The 12,404-nt window shown below is 50.7% G+C and overlaps 1 protein-coding gene across 2 annotated transcripts in view; it reads right to left on the bottom strand.

The window, feature by feature from the left end:
• Positions 1-5,262: 5,262 nt before the first annotated feature.
• Positions 5,263-12,404, bottom strand: part of PDPK1 (3-phosphoinositide dependent protein kinase 1) — a 92,325-nt gene continuing 85,183 nt past the window's right edge. For both annotated transcript variants that reach the window (XM_037813523.1, XM_037813524.1), the window contains 3 exons: positions 6,949-7,006; positions 5,884-6,036; positions 5,263-5,566 (listed from right to left, as the gene is read on the bottom strand). In XM_037813523.1, coding sequence (XP_037669451.1) covers positions 5,450-5,566; positions 5,884-6,036; positions 6,949-7,006 — 328 coding nt within the window. In that variant the 3' untranslated portion in view covers positions 5,263-5,449. The remainder of the gene's footprint in view (positions 5,567-5,883; positions 6,037-6,948; positions 7,007-12,404) is intronic.

The raw sequence follows: 12,404 nt of genomic DNA, 5'->3' as shown, positions 1-12,404 counted from the left end.
GGCGGGGAGGGGGCTCCCGGCGCGTGCCCGATCCCCATCTCCAGATTCCCCCGCATCGCGACCACTCCCGACCAAATGAAGAAGAGCCACGCCAGCGAACACCTCTACATGCTTTTTTATTACAAGACTACCGAGCATACGTGGAAAAGTCATCATCCGTTAACTACATCTAAAGCACAAATATTTGAAAAAAAAAAAGGGGGGGGTAAACAGATTCATTAAATTATGATATGATTAAATCATTGACCAAATAGAAAATTTATATAACAAAGCCAGAAAAAAAGTTGTAAATATATAGTTTACAATAATTATTCACATTCAAGGCTGTACATCAATACATACAACAACGTGTCCCCGAACATGAATTCAATCCAAATAATTCATATATTAGAATTTAAATAACACAGACTGAACTAGAGGCCAACAAGAGCCAGCAAATAACCTTATATAAGAATAAAAATACAAAAGTGTATATCCTAATATCATTGCATTGTTTTCATACTTCTTTAATTTTTGCTTTTCCTGTACATCACAGTTACAGCTACAGACCAGGTAGAGAATATTACACATGCTCTAACTGACTGCCACCAGCCTGAAAGGCAGCGAGCATTCTATCGGTTCTTCTTATGTTTTTAAGGAACAGCTACAGCAGCTCTAACTACTGCCACAATTTAGTTTTGCCAACGTCCAATCAAGCTGATGGTCATAAGAGGCTTGTCACCAGCAAAATGACCCCAATTCATAGTCATTCAGTCAGACTGCTTAGACTAAAGTGGATCACATAGCTAAAAAAGGTGTGCCTTTTGTAAAAAGTTCTCTGTACATAAAGTTTGGAGTTTCTTCATATTGAAGAAATGAGTGACGGGGAGAATCCAGGTCTACATGTAGGCTCGTTTGGTTGCCCACTATGGCCATCTGAGCTAGAGATAAAACTGCCCTTTGTTGGAGCTGCTTCCTCCCCTGACCAGTCCTCCACAGGGAGCCAGCCAGACTGTGTGAGCTTGGCGGGTGACTTGGCCAGTGAGCCTGCCCCCCGAGGGGCCCATCAGAGGGCACTTGCCACGTGTCCTGCCTGGGAAGCAAAGGACACGCCCACCCGACTCACCAACATTCATCCTGGGCTTGAGGATGAAACAAAACGTTAAGACGGGTACGACCACTTTGCAAAGAACAGCACTGTCACCATGCGCTCGGGGGGGTGGGGGTGGGGGGGCTGTGGCTCGCACGGCCTCTGACGCTTCTTGACAGCGATCGCCCTTGTCTGTGGACCAGCTGGGGGGAGGGGACTTGGGTGGCAGAGGGAGGCCGGGAGGCCTAATTCTGCACGATTCAACCATCACCTCTGGTTGTCAAGGGTGGTGCCTGGGAAAACCTGTCATGCACGTTTACCCTCAAAATCGATGGATCCCCTAATTAACGTGGGGGAGTTAAAGATGAAACCAAATTTGGATGGTCTGGACTTGAAGACAGCGAGGCAGCCTGTAACACTGTGGGCGGGGGTGGGGTGGGGGATGGCAGGAGTCCTTAAACTCGCATCAGCCAGGACAGCCACATTCGAGAAATGAAACAGACTGGACCGTTGTACTCTCCTGGACCTCTTTTACCTTCTGACCATGTCCCATAGCGTGAAGAGCTAAGGAACAAACATTCTATAAGATCTGATCAGCTACACGTTTTTTTTTTCCAAGCTGAAAGGCTGTTCTGCAGATCCCAAACGGCCGGGTGTACTTTCTGAGTCTATAAACCTAGTAACAAATCATCCACCAAGCACACGGCAAGGTCAGTTCAGCACTCTTGTCTCTGCTGACTGTGCAGTGCAGATTCAGTACCACTGTGGACACAAAGTACAAGACTCTGAAAATATCACCAAGCACTGGAAAGCCACAGCAGCAGGGATGGGAAGGTAACATGCAGGAGCAACCAGATTCTTTCAGTGAAAGTAAGTAAACTGGTTTCTGGGGAAAAAAAAATCTGTCATGGATGGACTGCAGTAATGTTATCATTTTAGAAATTAAAAAAAAAAAAGGTCTTAGTCAAACATTCTTTGGAACATAGAGCTTATCAGAAATGGATCTGTTCAGAATCTGAAGAACTAAGGCTGTTCTGTTACTGGAATTCTGAGCACCTAAGTATCAGACCAGGAAGAAAGAGAATACAATGCCACCTTTAAAATGAATCAGTTCCCTGACCCCACAATACCACCTTCGAGGAATCGAAGGGGGGAAAATACCAGAGTCAAAATCAAAGATTTATAAGAATACGCATCATAGAAGTATTTAAATAGTGAAAAACCAAAAACCATGTAAGTGTTTTACAACAGGGAAATGGCCAGATAAATTATGATAAAATTTACAACCATTAAACTCTACAATCATTAAAAGCATGATTTTGAAGAACTGTTCACAACATGGGGAAATGCTTAAGATAAAATATCAAGCGGAAATAGCTGATGCAAAATTGTACATTGTGTGACCCCAGTTTAGTTAACCGCAAACGAATGTGCATTAGGGGTAGATGGCAGAACAGGTACCAAAACGTTCACAGTGGCCTTCTCTGAGTGGCGAGCCTGCTGATTTTTTCAAAACAAAACAAAATGTTGGTTTTAAGAAAGCACAGGCCCACCAGGCACCCCGTGGTAAGCCCCGAGGGCCCGTGCCATGGGGCCGTCTCCTCTGCAACCCCTTCAGGCCTGGCACGGATAAAGAGATGCCTGCCGGCTCTGGCATATGATGGCACAAGCTGTCTTTCCCAAAGCAAATTTCTAACCAGCCTCCACTGGACGAAGGCCCCGACGGCAGCCGGGCCGTGGTACTCCCCACTGGGCCGCAGAGAGACAGAAGGAGCAAGCTCCTCCCAAACCAGCCGCCTCAGTGTGTCCAGAGCCCTCCTGGCCATCCCGCCTGCCGTCTGTACCACAGGTGAGGGGCGGTCTTGGCTCAGCTGGCTGCCTGATTTGGTACTTACATTTGTCCTCACCTGCGCTGGTAAAGACATGTAAGCCCTCAACCTATTAAACAGCAGGCCACTTTTTTCTCACTTCAGGTAACAGCCACATTCACATTCCTCGCATGTACACCCACATCTTAGAACGTAAGGCACCTGCGTGCTGGGGCGAAGGCTCCAAGGATGGGCATAAGACTAAGCAAAAGAATCTGCACAGACTTTAAAAAAAAAGGAATGGAAAAGGGGACTTGTGAGTAAGAGGAGAAAGTGGCCTCCAGAGACGGGGCCTATTGCCGTCTGCTCAGGGGAAGGGGGGCTGTTTCAGCTGTCACCTGAGAGTGGGTCTCTGAACCCTTGGGACCTCACTCAGGAGCTCGGAATGGGAGCTTGTCGGTGGCACCAGGAGGTAGTGGCGCCGCCCCCAGACAACTGGTGAAGAGCCCTTGTTAGGAGCCAGGGCCGGCTCTGCTCACCTCCCCGCACCAGAGCCCGGGAGAGGGGCCAGGCTGGGCGCCAGCTCCCAACTCTCCTCACTGCCAACCCAGACGCAAGAGATTCTGGAAAGTGTTAAACGGAAATGAGAGGGTGAAAGCCTGAAAAGAAACTCCTGAAAGATACGGCCCAGTCAGACTCACCGCTGGCAAGCGCGTGACCAGAGGCGAGCCTTTCCAGAAGCCAGGAGGAGAGCAGGCCCCCGGCCCCTGGCCCCCGAGGGCAGCCTGCTGGAGCCTGCGCAGTTCTTAGACTCTGTGCCTCCCAGAGCCCCGCTCCCTGGGGTGCCCCAACACCTTGCTTCCCCACCCCCTGCCAACTGGGAGCAACGGCAGAGGCAAGCCCCTCTCACTGCCCAATCCCAATGGCATTCCCCGTATCTGCCCTTTTCTTTCAGTTTAAGAAGACCCACTCTTAGCGCAGAAGCAGTGCGAGAGAAATCCTCCCAATCTGGGCCTGGCCAGCACGCAGGGTGGAGGCGAGAGGTGGAGGGGCAGGGAGGTGGTGTGGAGGCTCTCCTCTATCTGCCTGGGCTTTCCACTGTTTCCTTGGTGCTACTCTGTGGGACATTCAAACCACAGCCATGGCTGTGAGCAGACTGCAACATAGGGGACCAAGGGCTATCCTTCAGGGACAAGTGGAGCCATGGAAGAAATGGCCGGGCCCCTCCAGGCCACTGAGAGGGCTTCCTGCCTGGGTAATGAAGAAGAAAACAACAAGGACCAGCCAGCCCTGGCCAGCCTCGGCTGTCACAGCAGGGCACCACCTCTTAGGCATCACAAGGAAACTACCGGAGAACTGGAGGAGGAGCCCAGCAGGGATATGCGGGTACGAGGGTGACGCTCTGACCTCTTCCACCAGGCAGGTGACCTGCTTCCAGGCACATCTGCTCCTCGAGGGACCGGACGACCCAGCAACACAAGACAATTCAGCTAATTTAACTTTTCAGCGGAGAGGTGTCAGGCTACGAACAACGTTCACCCCCGTCCCAGAAAGGGGTGCAAGAGATGGTGGGGCCCTTTGCTCCTGTGCCACCTGGGGGTGACCAAAGTACCTCACAGGTGCTCGACACCAGCCATTTCTCACCCTCCTTAAGCAGCCGGGGCAAGAGCTGCACGTTTAAACTGTCCGCCAGACCCTCCGGGAGGGCTCACCAGCCAAAGGGCGAGGCTCTCTGCCAGCCCACACGAGACTGCCTCCCAAGGAGCCGCCTGCCCACCACAATGAAGTCTGGTATCATCAGGCTCTCGTCTAACTGTGCTCCTTCCAGGCACTGCTCACAGGGGTGACAAACCTGAAGGCTTTCATGGCAACCTTCAAACCTGGGCCATATGCTTGGCTTTTCACCCTGACAACTGCGTCCTCACCAGGTGGAGCTGCCTGCCGGCCAGGCCAGAGGAGCAAGTGCCACGGGAGTCCTGCAGCTGGAGCCAGGCAGGGAGCCCCATGGGGGACGGGGGTGGGCCATAAGCGAGGGGCGCAGGAGAGGAGCACACGGATGAAGCAAACCACCCTACAAACCCACAAAGCTCTGATGGCACCCACAAGGGGGCTGGGGTCCTTGGTGAGAGCTCAGTGACACCACAGGAGGGCACCAAGATCCCAGAAAGGCACCCTGAGCACGCGACCACATGGGACTGGCTGTGACCAGGGCAGGGCGGGGCCCGGGGTTGTCTGTTTGGACCAGGACCAGGGAAGCAGGTGACACAAGGCATGTCCACAAGTCTGCAGCGGGAACGGAGCTGACGTGAGGGGCCGGGTCCTCTCGGGGACACGCACGGAACCCCCGCAGTCGCACAGAGAGCGAGCAAAGCGGCCCTGAACTCCTTTATGTTCGTCACTGGTTTATTCTGTGTGGTGGTGGTTTTTTTCTTTTCTTTTAAATAAAAAAGCTGAGAGGTTCCCGACGTGGCGCTCCCCTGGCGGTGGCCGGCAGGTGGTCTGAAGAGTCCTGGGGCGGCGGCCGAGCCCGCGTAGGGGCAGGAGTCCTGGCAGCGAGCAGCCCGGCCGCGGGTCACTGGACAGCGGGGTCCGGGTGGGGCTGGTACCTGTGTCGCCACACCTCCTGGATCTTTCGGCACCACTTGTGTGCGTTCCCACTCGGGTCCATCAGGTAGTATGTTCTGTGCGGCTGCAGAGACAGAAATGGGGCCGAGCGGCTCGAGGGAAGGCCCACCAGCATGAGCACCTCACCCCTAGGGGAGAAATCACAAAGGAAATGGCCGTCCCAAGTGCCTGCCCCCATGGGTGCTCTTCAGAAGCAGGTGGGCAGGGGGCTTGGTTTGAGGCCACACGTGTGAAGAGAGGAAACCCCTCCTGGGAAGGTGGCTGCAGGCCCTCGGGTTGCCCCAGGACCCGGCCCGGGTGCACGGGGAAGTGGAGAAGCTGCCTTTTCCTCCTCTCCCTCATGGGCAGACTGCTCGCCCCAAGGGAGCCTTTGGGACTCACCGTGTGAACAAAGAAGGTTTTAAAATTCTTGGCCTCCGGTCGGAGTTCTTGTGACCATGGGATTTCACCTTTCAGGACTTTGTTGACAGGATCCACGTAATACAGATGCGGCCCTTCTGTGAGCAGTAACTGTCGTCGTCGTGCAAACAAACCCTGATACGGAGAGAAAGGAGGGCCCTGCTGGGCAGAGCTCCAGCACGGTGCTGGCAGCCCGTGGGGCTTCCCCAGGTGCTCGGGGCGCAGGACCACCAGACGCTTCTCCACTCATCTGGGCAGAGGGGCTGAGCCAGCTCCTCGGGTCAGGGGGCAGCAGTGAGCACTGGGTGCAGGGCGTCCCCGGCCCCGGGGAACGGGATTCCGAATCGGGAAGCAGCAGGCCAGGCAGGCAAATCTAAGTCCCAAAAGCAGCCCAGGCCCCTACAGGTAAATGGCTCAGACGGGGCCCTCCCAAGCAGGCCCTCTCCAAGGCTCTCTCCCACCTCTCCTTCATGCTAAGGTGCGGAGCTCTGCCTTTCGGTCGGTCACACCTCGATCCCACCTTGGTGGAGACTCTCGTCCCCGAGGTGGCCCAGGGTGTGAGGCTGAGCGTGGCCAGAAAGAATGGTCAGGAGCCGGTACCCAGAGGGGCTACTTGTCGGCAGACGGAGAACATTTGTGGGGTCTGATGTTTTTTGATACAATGAATCCATTTGTGTCTCCATAAAACACAACGAATAATAATTTTTAAAAACAACTCTAATGAGGTATTAGACTACTTGCTGAGCTATCACACAGAGCTTCTGCAACTTGACAGAAACCTTGAAATCGGCAAAGCCAGCCTCGTGTAGAAATTGAGCCCTGGCTTGTGACTCAAAACACGAGGCCTATTTCCGTTCTGCTCCTGCCTGCCTGTGCGACTCGGGACAAGCTGCTTCCCCGGAATGCCCTAAACCTTGTTGAATTGTTACACCTGGAGACGGGCGCTAAAGAGGGAGCCTAGAGACAGGGTGCTCTGCTAACCACTTGGAAGGGGAGCCCCAGGAGGGCCACACACTGCCTGCGAAGGGGCAGCCAGACCTGACTTACCTTTCGCTTATCTACTGGACCCATTTTTAATATTAAGTTATTTTCTACAAACTGGTGCCTATAGAAAGAAGAAAATAAGAATGAGACACTCAGATGAGAGCAACAGACAGAAATTCCCCAAACGTCTGCTGTCAAAACAGACTTCTGACAGCATTCCTGAAACTGGCGTTCACCAGGCCTCTCCCCCCACAGATCCAATCTTGTTTGCATGACACGAGACAACTCAAAATGCTTCTTGCAAGCCCCAGTTGCTTTCTGGAACTTTTCATCTGTATCTGGACGAGAGCCTAGAAATACCAGAAATACCACCGATTATCCTGCCACACATGGTGGCAGCCACACTCCGGGGAGGGGGCCAGGGGCCGCAGAGCCGAGCACGTGGTGCGTCCCACTGCCCCCAGGGACGCAGCTGGGGTGGGACGTGCTGATCCTTGTCGAGGGCACGGATGCTGTGGGCAGCGACTTGGGGACGCAGACTGTCGTTCCTAACTTATCCCCCCCAGGCTGGGCCCCTGGATTCAGGGCTCAGAATGTACAGAGCAATTTAGAATGACAGATCCCTGGAGGACCCGAGTTGGCTCTGGCTTAGGAACATCTGATCTGAAGCTGTTTCTTACCACAGTAACAAGACAGATTTATTCCAGTGAGGCAGGACTCTGAAAGGGAAAGCTTCCAACACAGGTTGTGATTTAATATACATTATTTTCTTTTCCAAGTTAGCAAGTATATGTCACTTGATTCCTAAGAGTTCGAAAGCAGTTGCTGCAATGCCTGTAGGTTTCCTCTGTTGGTAAAAGCAAACAGCTACTGCTTTGTGTTCTGTTTGATTTTACTGAAATTCCTGATCTGAGGTTCTACTACAGAAATACTGTTTTATATTTGAAAAAGGCACAAAACAATTGTCACCTAGGGATAAAAAGTAAGTATTCTTTCTCTGTTTAAATAGATATATTTGCACCTCCAGCTGCTCTCCCAGCTGAGACTCTGCCGCTGACCCCTCACCCCCATCCCCTCTGGCCCCGACATCTGACCTGCCCCGCCTGACCTCACTCACAATGCTGACGTGAACTGTGAAAATAACCAAGATTTTAATAAGAAACATGCTGGGACCTCCACGAGGAAAAATGCAATAGTCTCTGAGAGGTATTTAAAAGCAAGAAGCAAAACACAACACTTTTAAAGAGACACACCATTTCTGCCTGGATGGGAAGACTACCCATTATAAAGATGTCAGTTCTTCCTAGATGAGTGTTTTGAGTTTAACGCAATTCTTTTTTATGGAACTCGACACAGTAGCTCCAACGTTCACTGGCAGCATGAACAGGTGAGAGCACCCAGGAGCTTACCGAGAAAGGCTGTCAGGAGGAAGGCCTGCTGCACTGTGCCAAGAGGACAGCACAGAAGCGCACGGCGGAACCAGAAGGCTGGGCTGGTCCCCGAGGCGGTTACGGGTGGGAAGGGAGGCGCACGGCAGCAGAGGGCAGACGGTTAGTGAAATTACAGAGGGGCACCCCACATAGGGGAGGGTCCGCTTAGGCCCCGGGGGTGAAGGATCTGACTGGCCACGCCACCCCGCCAGCTGGCTGCCAGCTGGGGCCGCTGGGGCACAGGGCCAGGGAAGAGGCGGCCGCGCTGTCCTCGGAGCCTCAGCTTTCACACAGCACCAAAGAAAGTGCCAGATGGAGTAATGACAGAGACCTCTTAGAAAGTTAAACCAAACAAGAGAAAAACCTGGAGAAAAACAGAACTGGGTATTTGTCAAGCCTAAGTGGGAGGGATCACTTTCTAAGCTTAAAGCAAAATAAATCATCAAAATACAGAGCAACAGCCAAGACTACATAAAAACAAGGAGAACTTCAAAGTATACAAATAACCAAAACTAGTAACAGGCTGGACTGATTGTCAACAAACCCAAGCCAGCAAGGACCAGCCTCTGTGCTCTACAGAGTGCACACCAAATGACGGAAAGGCCTAGGGCCTCAGCAGAAATGTGGGTAAGGGACACAAACGGGAAACTTCCCAGAGGAAATTAGGTGCCATGAAAATATTCCCAAGGGCGCCAAATAAAGGAATGGAACTGAGCCCACGTCTCATTGCTCGGCTGGTGTGCCCCGGAGCCCAGGCGACGCTGTGTGGGTGCTGTGGAAGTGCTGTTCTCGCTCAGCACGGGTGGCCCTGAAATCAGGGGTGCTCTGAAAAAGCAACTTTGAAAGATGCTCTGAGAAAGAATTCCACTTCCAGAAACCTACCCTAAGGGGGTGGGGTGGCAAGGAGCACAGAGATGCTCGCAGCTCACAGTGGTATTACTTACATTAATGAAACTGAAGCCACGTAAGAACACTCTGGAACCACAGAGGAGGGTGGACACACAGGCATAGTGAGGACCCCATGACAACAGGCACCTGCTGCCCCTCACATGCTCACACACACAGAGCCCCCCACGCCCCATTTCTCGGATGAGTGGGGGGAACCACTGGTTTCCTCAATGGTGAAAGGCCAGAGCTCGGCGCCTGACAGCCCCGCAGCCCCAAAATCAGAGCCAAGAGGGGGTGGACGGCCAGGTCAGTGGGCTGCACCATTAGCATAAACTCCAATAAGCTTACAACAGATTTCTAGCTTTTTTAAATCTACTTTGAAGATTCAGAGCCAAAACCAAACCTAACATCGGAGACATATTTTGATATTTAGCATGTAAGCACGAGCATGGGACTTCGTCCAGCTGACAACCTCCCCTTCAGACACAATATTTGGCTCCCTTATCTACCACCCTTCCCCTCAAATACTGCACAGATAGGTGCATGGGCCAAGGGTCTCATGACAGTGGAAAATTCCCTTCTTTTTTCTTGATTCTAAAGCCAGGGGTCTCTCCTCATGGTAGCTCACCCCACCCAGACTCCAAAAGAGGCCATTTCAAGAGCCGTGCCCACGGCCACCAGCCGAGCGCAGGCCCCTTCCCCACAGAGCTGTGCGTTCAGCCCCTGTGGGCTCTCTGCCATCTCGGGAATGCTCCGGGAACTCTGCTTCCACCCAGTGAGGGGAGGGGCAAGCAGGGGCAGCAGACTTGCCGTCTGATTGCTCTAAAGAGCCAACTTGCAAACCTTCTGATCTCAGGAGCCCTTTACACTCTTAAAATTCATGGAAGACTCAGAAAAATATTCTTTTTTTTCAGTTATATCTATTGATATTAGCAACTAAAACGCAGATATTTTCAAATACTTATTTAGTTCATTACAAAAAGATAAAGGGATAATTACATACTAGTATAAATAACATCTTTATGAAAAATGACTGCAGTTTCCAAAATAGAAATAATTGGCGAGAAGGGGGACACTGCTGCACAGCTGGCAAATCTCTCCCACGTCTGGCCTGAGGGAAGAGCGTCTCCCGTCTGCGTCTGCACTCACTCTGCTTCGACAGGTTGTTCTGACTGAAGTATGTGAAGAAAATGTGGCCTCTTAGCAGGTAAGGAACAGGAATAGTCTTTTCAGCTATTTAAGTGCACCCAAACTTGGCACATGGTGGTTTCTAGAAGGCTGAGGCAGGAATCTGGGTCCTGGCAGTGCGTTTCTCACACTATGGGACATGGCACCCCTCAGCCCCCCTTGCACTCTATGTGGCTCTTTGACCCGTGTGTGACTTTATGATGCCATACTTTGGTCATTTGGAAAACACAGATCTACTGAATTACACAGATCTCCCAAATGTGGACAAATTTCATTCTGTGATAGCAACAAATCAATTCATTGATATGATCACCTATCTCCTCAGAAAAGTCTTTAAGCATTGGGAAGATGTCAAGCTCAGAGTGGCAGTTTTCCAAAATTCTAATTTTTACCTGAAAGTTCCAATATTAAAATTGGTAACACATACTGGCAGCTGTTTTTCCTTGATGTGAGAGACTCACGGTGATCATCTTAAAGAAATATCTGCCAAACGCCCAGGTCTGAGTAACTGTGGGGCAGCTGTCAGTCGTGCTCCAGGAAGGGGCACTGGCCCCACAAAGCTGCTGCAGCCCGAGGCCGTCTCCTGGCAGCTCGCCGTGCTTCCTGCACGCTCCCCACCTCACCACACAGGAAACTAAAGAGACGTGGACCAAGGGTCAGGATTTAATAAAACGAATCGTTTTAACCGAGCTTGGTGAGCGAGGCCGGCTGCTGCTTTCTGTGTGCATGTGGCTGTGAAGAAGCCACAATGGGCCACACTGCCTGGGGCTTGGCCTCGACGTGGGTTAAGGCCCAGTGGTTTCACCCATTGCTGCTCTGCTCCATCAGTGCCAACGTCACGTCTGTTCTGGGAAACCACGAGGCGCTCAACACTGGGCCTGTCCCATCCCCATCTGCACTCACTGCCAAGCACTGAGATAACAAAAAAAAAAAGAAAACAATCTTCTCCGCGGATCAGCTGGTGTTGATAATTGGGTAATTTTTTTTGTTGTTGAGTTGTAGCAGTTCCTTATACATGCTGTAGGTTGTCTTTTCACTTTCTTGATAATGTCCTTTGATGCACAAAAGTGTTTAATTTTGAAGAAGTTCAATTTACCCAATTTTTATTTTGCTACCCATGCTTTTGGTGAAATAGCTAAGAACCCACTGCCAAATACAAGGTCCTGAGGACTTTCCCCTGTGTCTTCTTCTAAGACTTGCATGGTTTTAAGCTTTTATAAATTTAGAGCATCTACTCAATTTGAGTTAATTTTTTTAAAAGGGGTGAGGTAGGAATCCAACTTCACTCTTCTGCATGTAGACATCCAGCTGTCCCAGCACCATTTGCTGAAGAGACTGTTCTTTCCCGCTGAATGGACCTGGCACCCTTGCTGAGAATCAACTGGCCACAGATGTGTGGGTTTCTTTCTAGACTCTCAATTCTATTCCATTGGCCTATTTGTCTGCTCTGATGCCAGGACCACACTGTTCTGATTACTGTAACTTTGCAGTAAGTTTTGAAATCAGGAGATATGAGACCTCCAATTTTGTTCTTTGTCAAGATGATTTTGGCTATTTGGAGCCCCACACAATTCCATATAAGTCTGAGGACTGGCTTTTCCATTTCTGCAAAACAGGCTCTTGGAATTTTGATAGGGATTGCAGTGAATCCAGAGATTGTTTTGGATAGCATTGACAATTGATACGAATACGGCTGCCTTTCCATTTATTTGGGTCTTTAATTTCAGCAATTGAAAATTATACAAATATATTATAAAACAAGTCAACAAAATGTACTTTCTTCTTGTGTTTACAAGTAAACATGAGGGAAACTGGGATTTCAAAATAATGATTCATTGGATTATATGAAGTTGAAAGATTACAGCAGGCATAACTGAAGATAGCTAATAAGAGCCCAGCAGCAGTACCAAGAACAACTTATTCATCTCTAAAATGCACATATTTATACCGTAGACATGCTGTATTAGAAAATTCTAGAAAACTTGAGAACACACAAACCTATCCTATTAGCTG

This window comes from Choloepus didactylus, chromosome 21 (assembly GCF_015220235.1).
Source record: "Choloepus didactylus isolate mChoDid1 chromosome 21, mChoDid1.pri, whole genome shotgun sequence".
Taxonomy (NCBI): Eukaryota; Metazoa; Chordata; class Mammalia; order Pilosa; family Megalonychidae; genus Choloepus; species Choloepus didactylus.
Note: the sequence above shows the minus strand (reverse complement) of the source record. Positions and strands in the feature narration are given on the sequence as shown.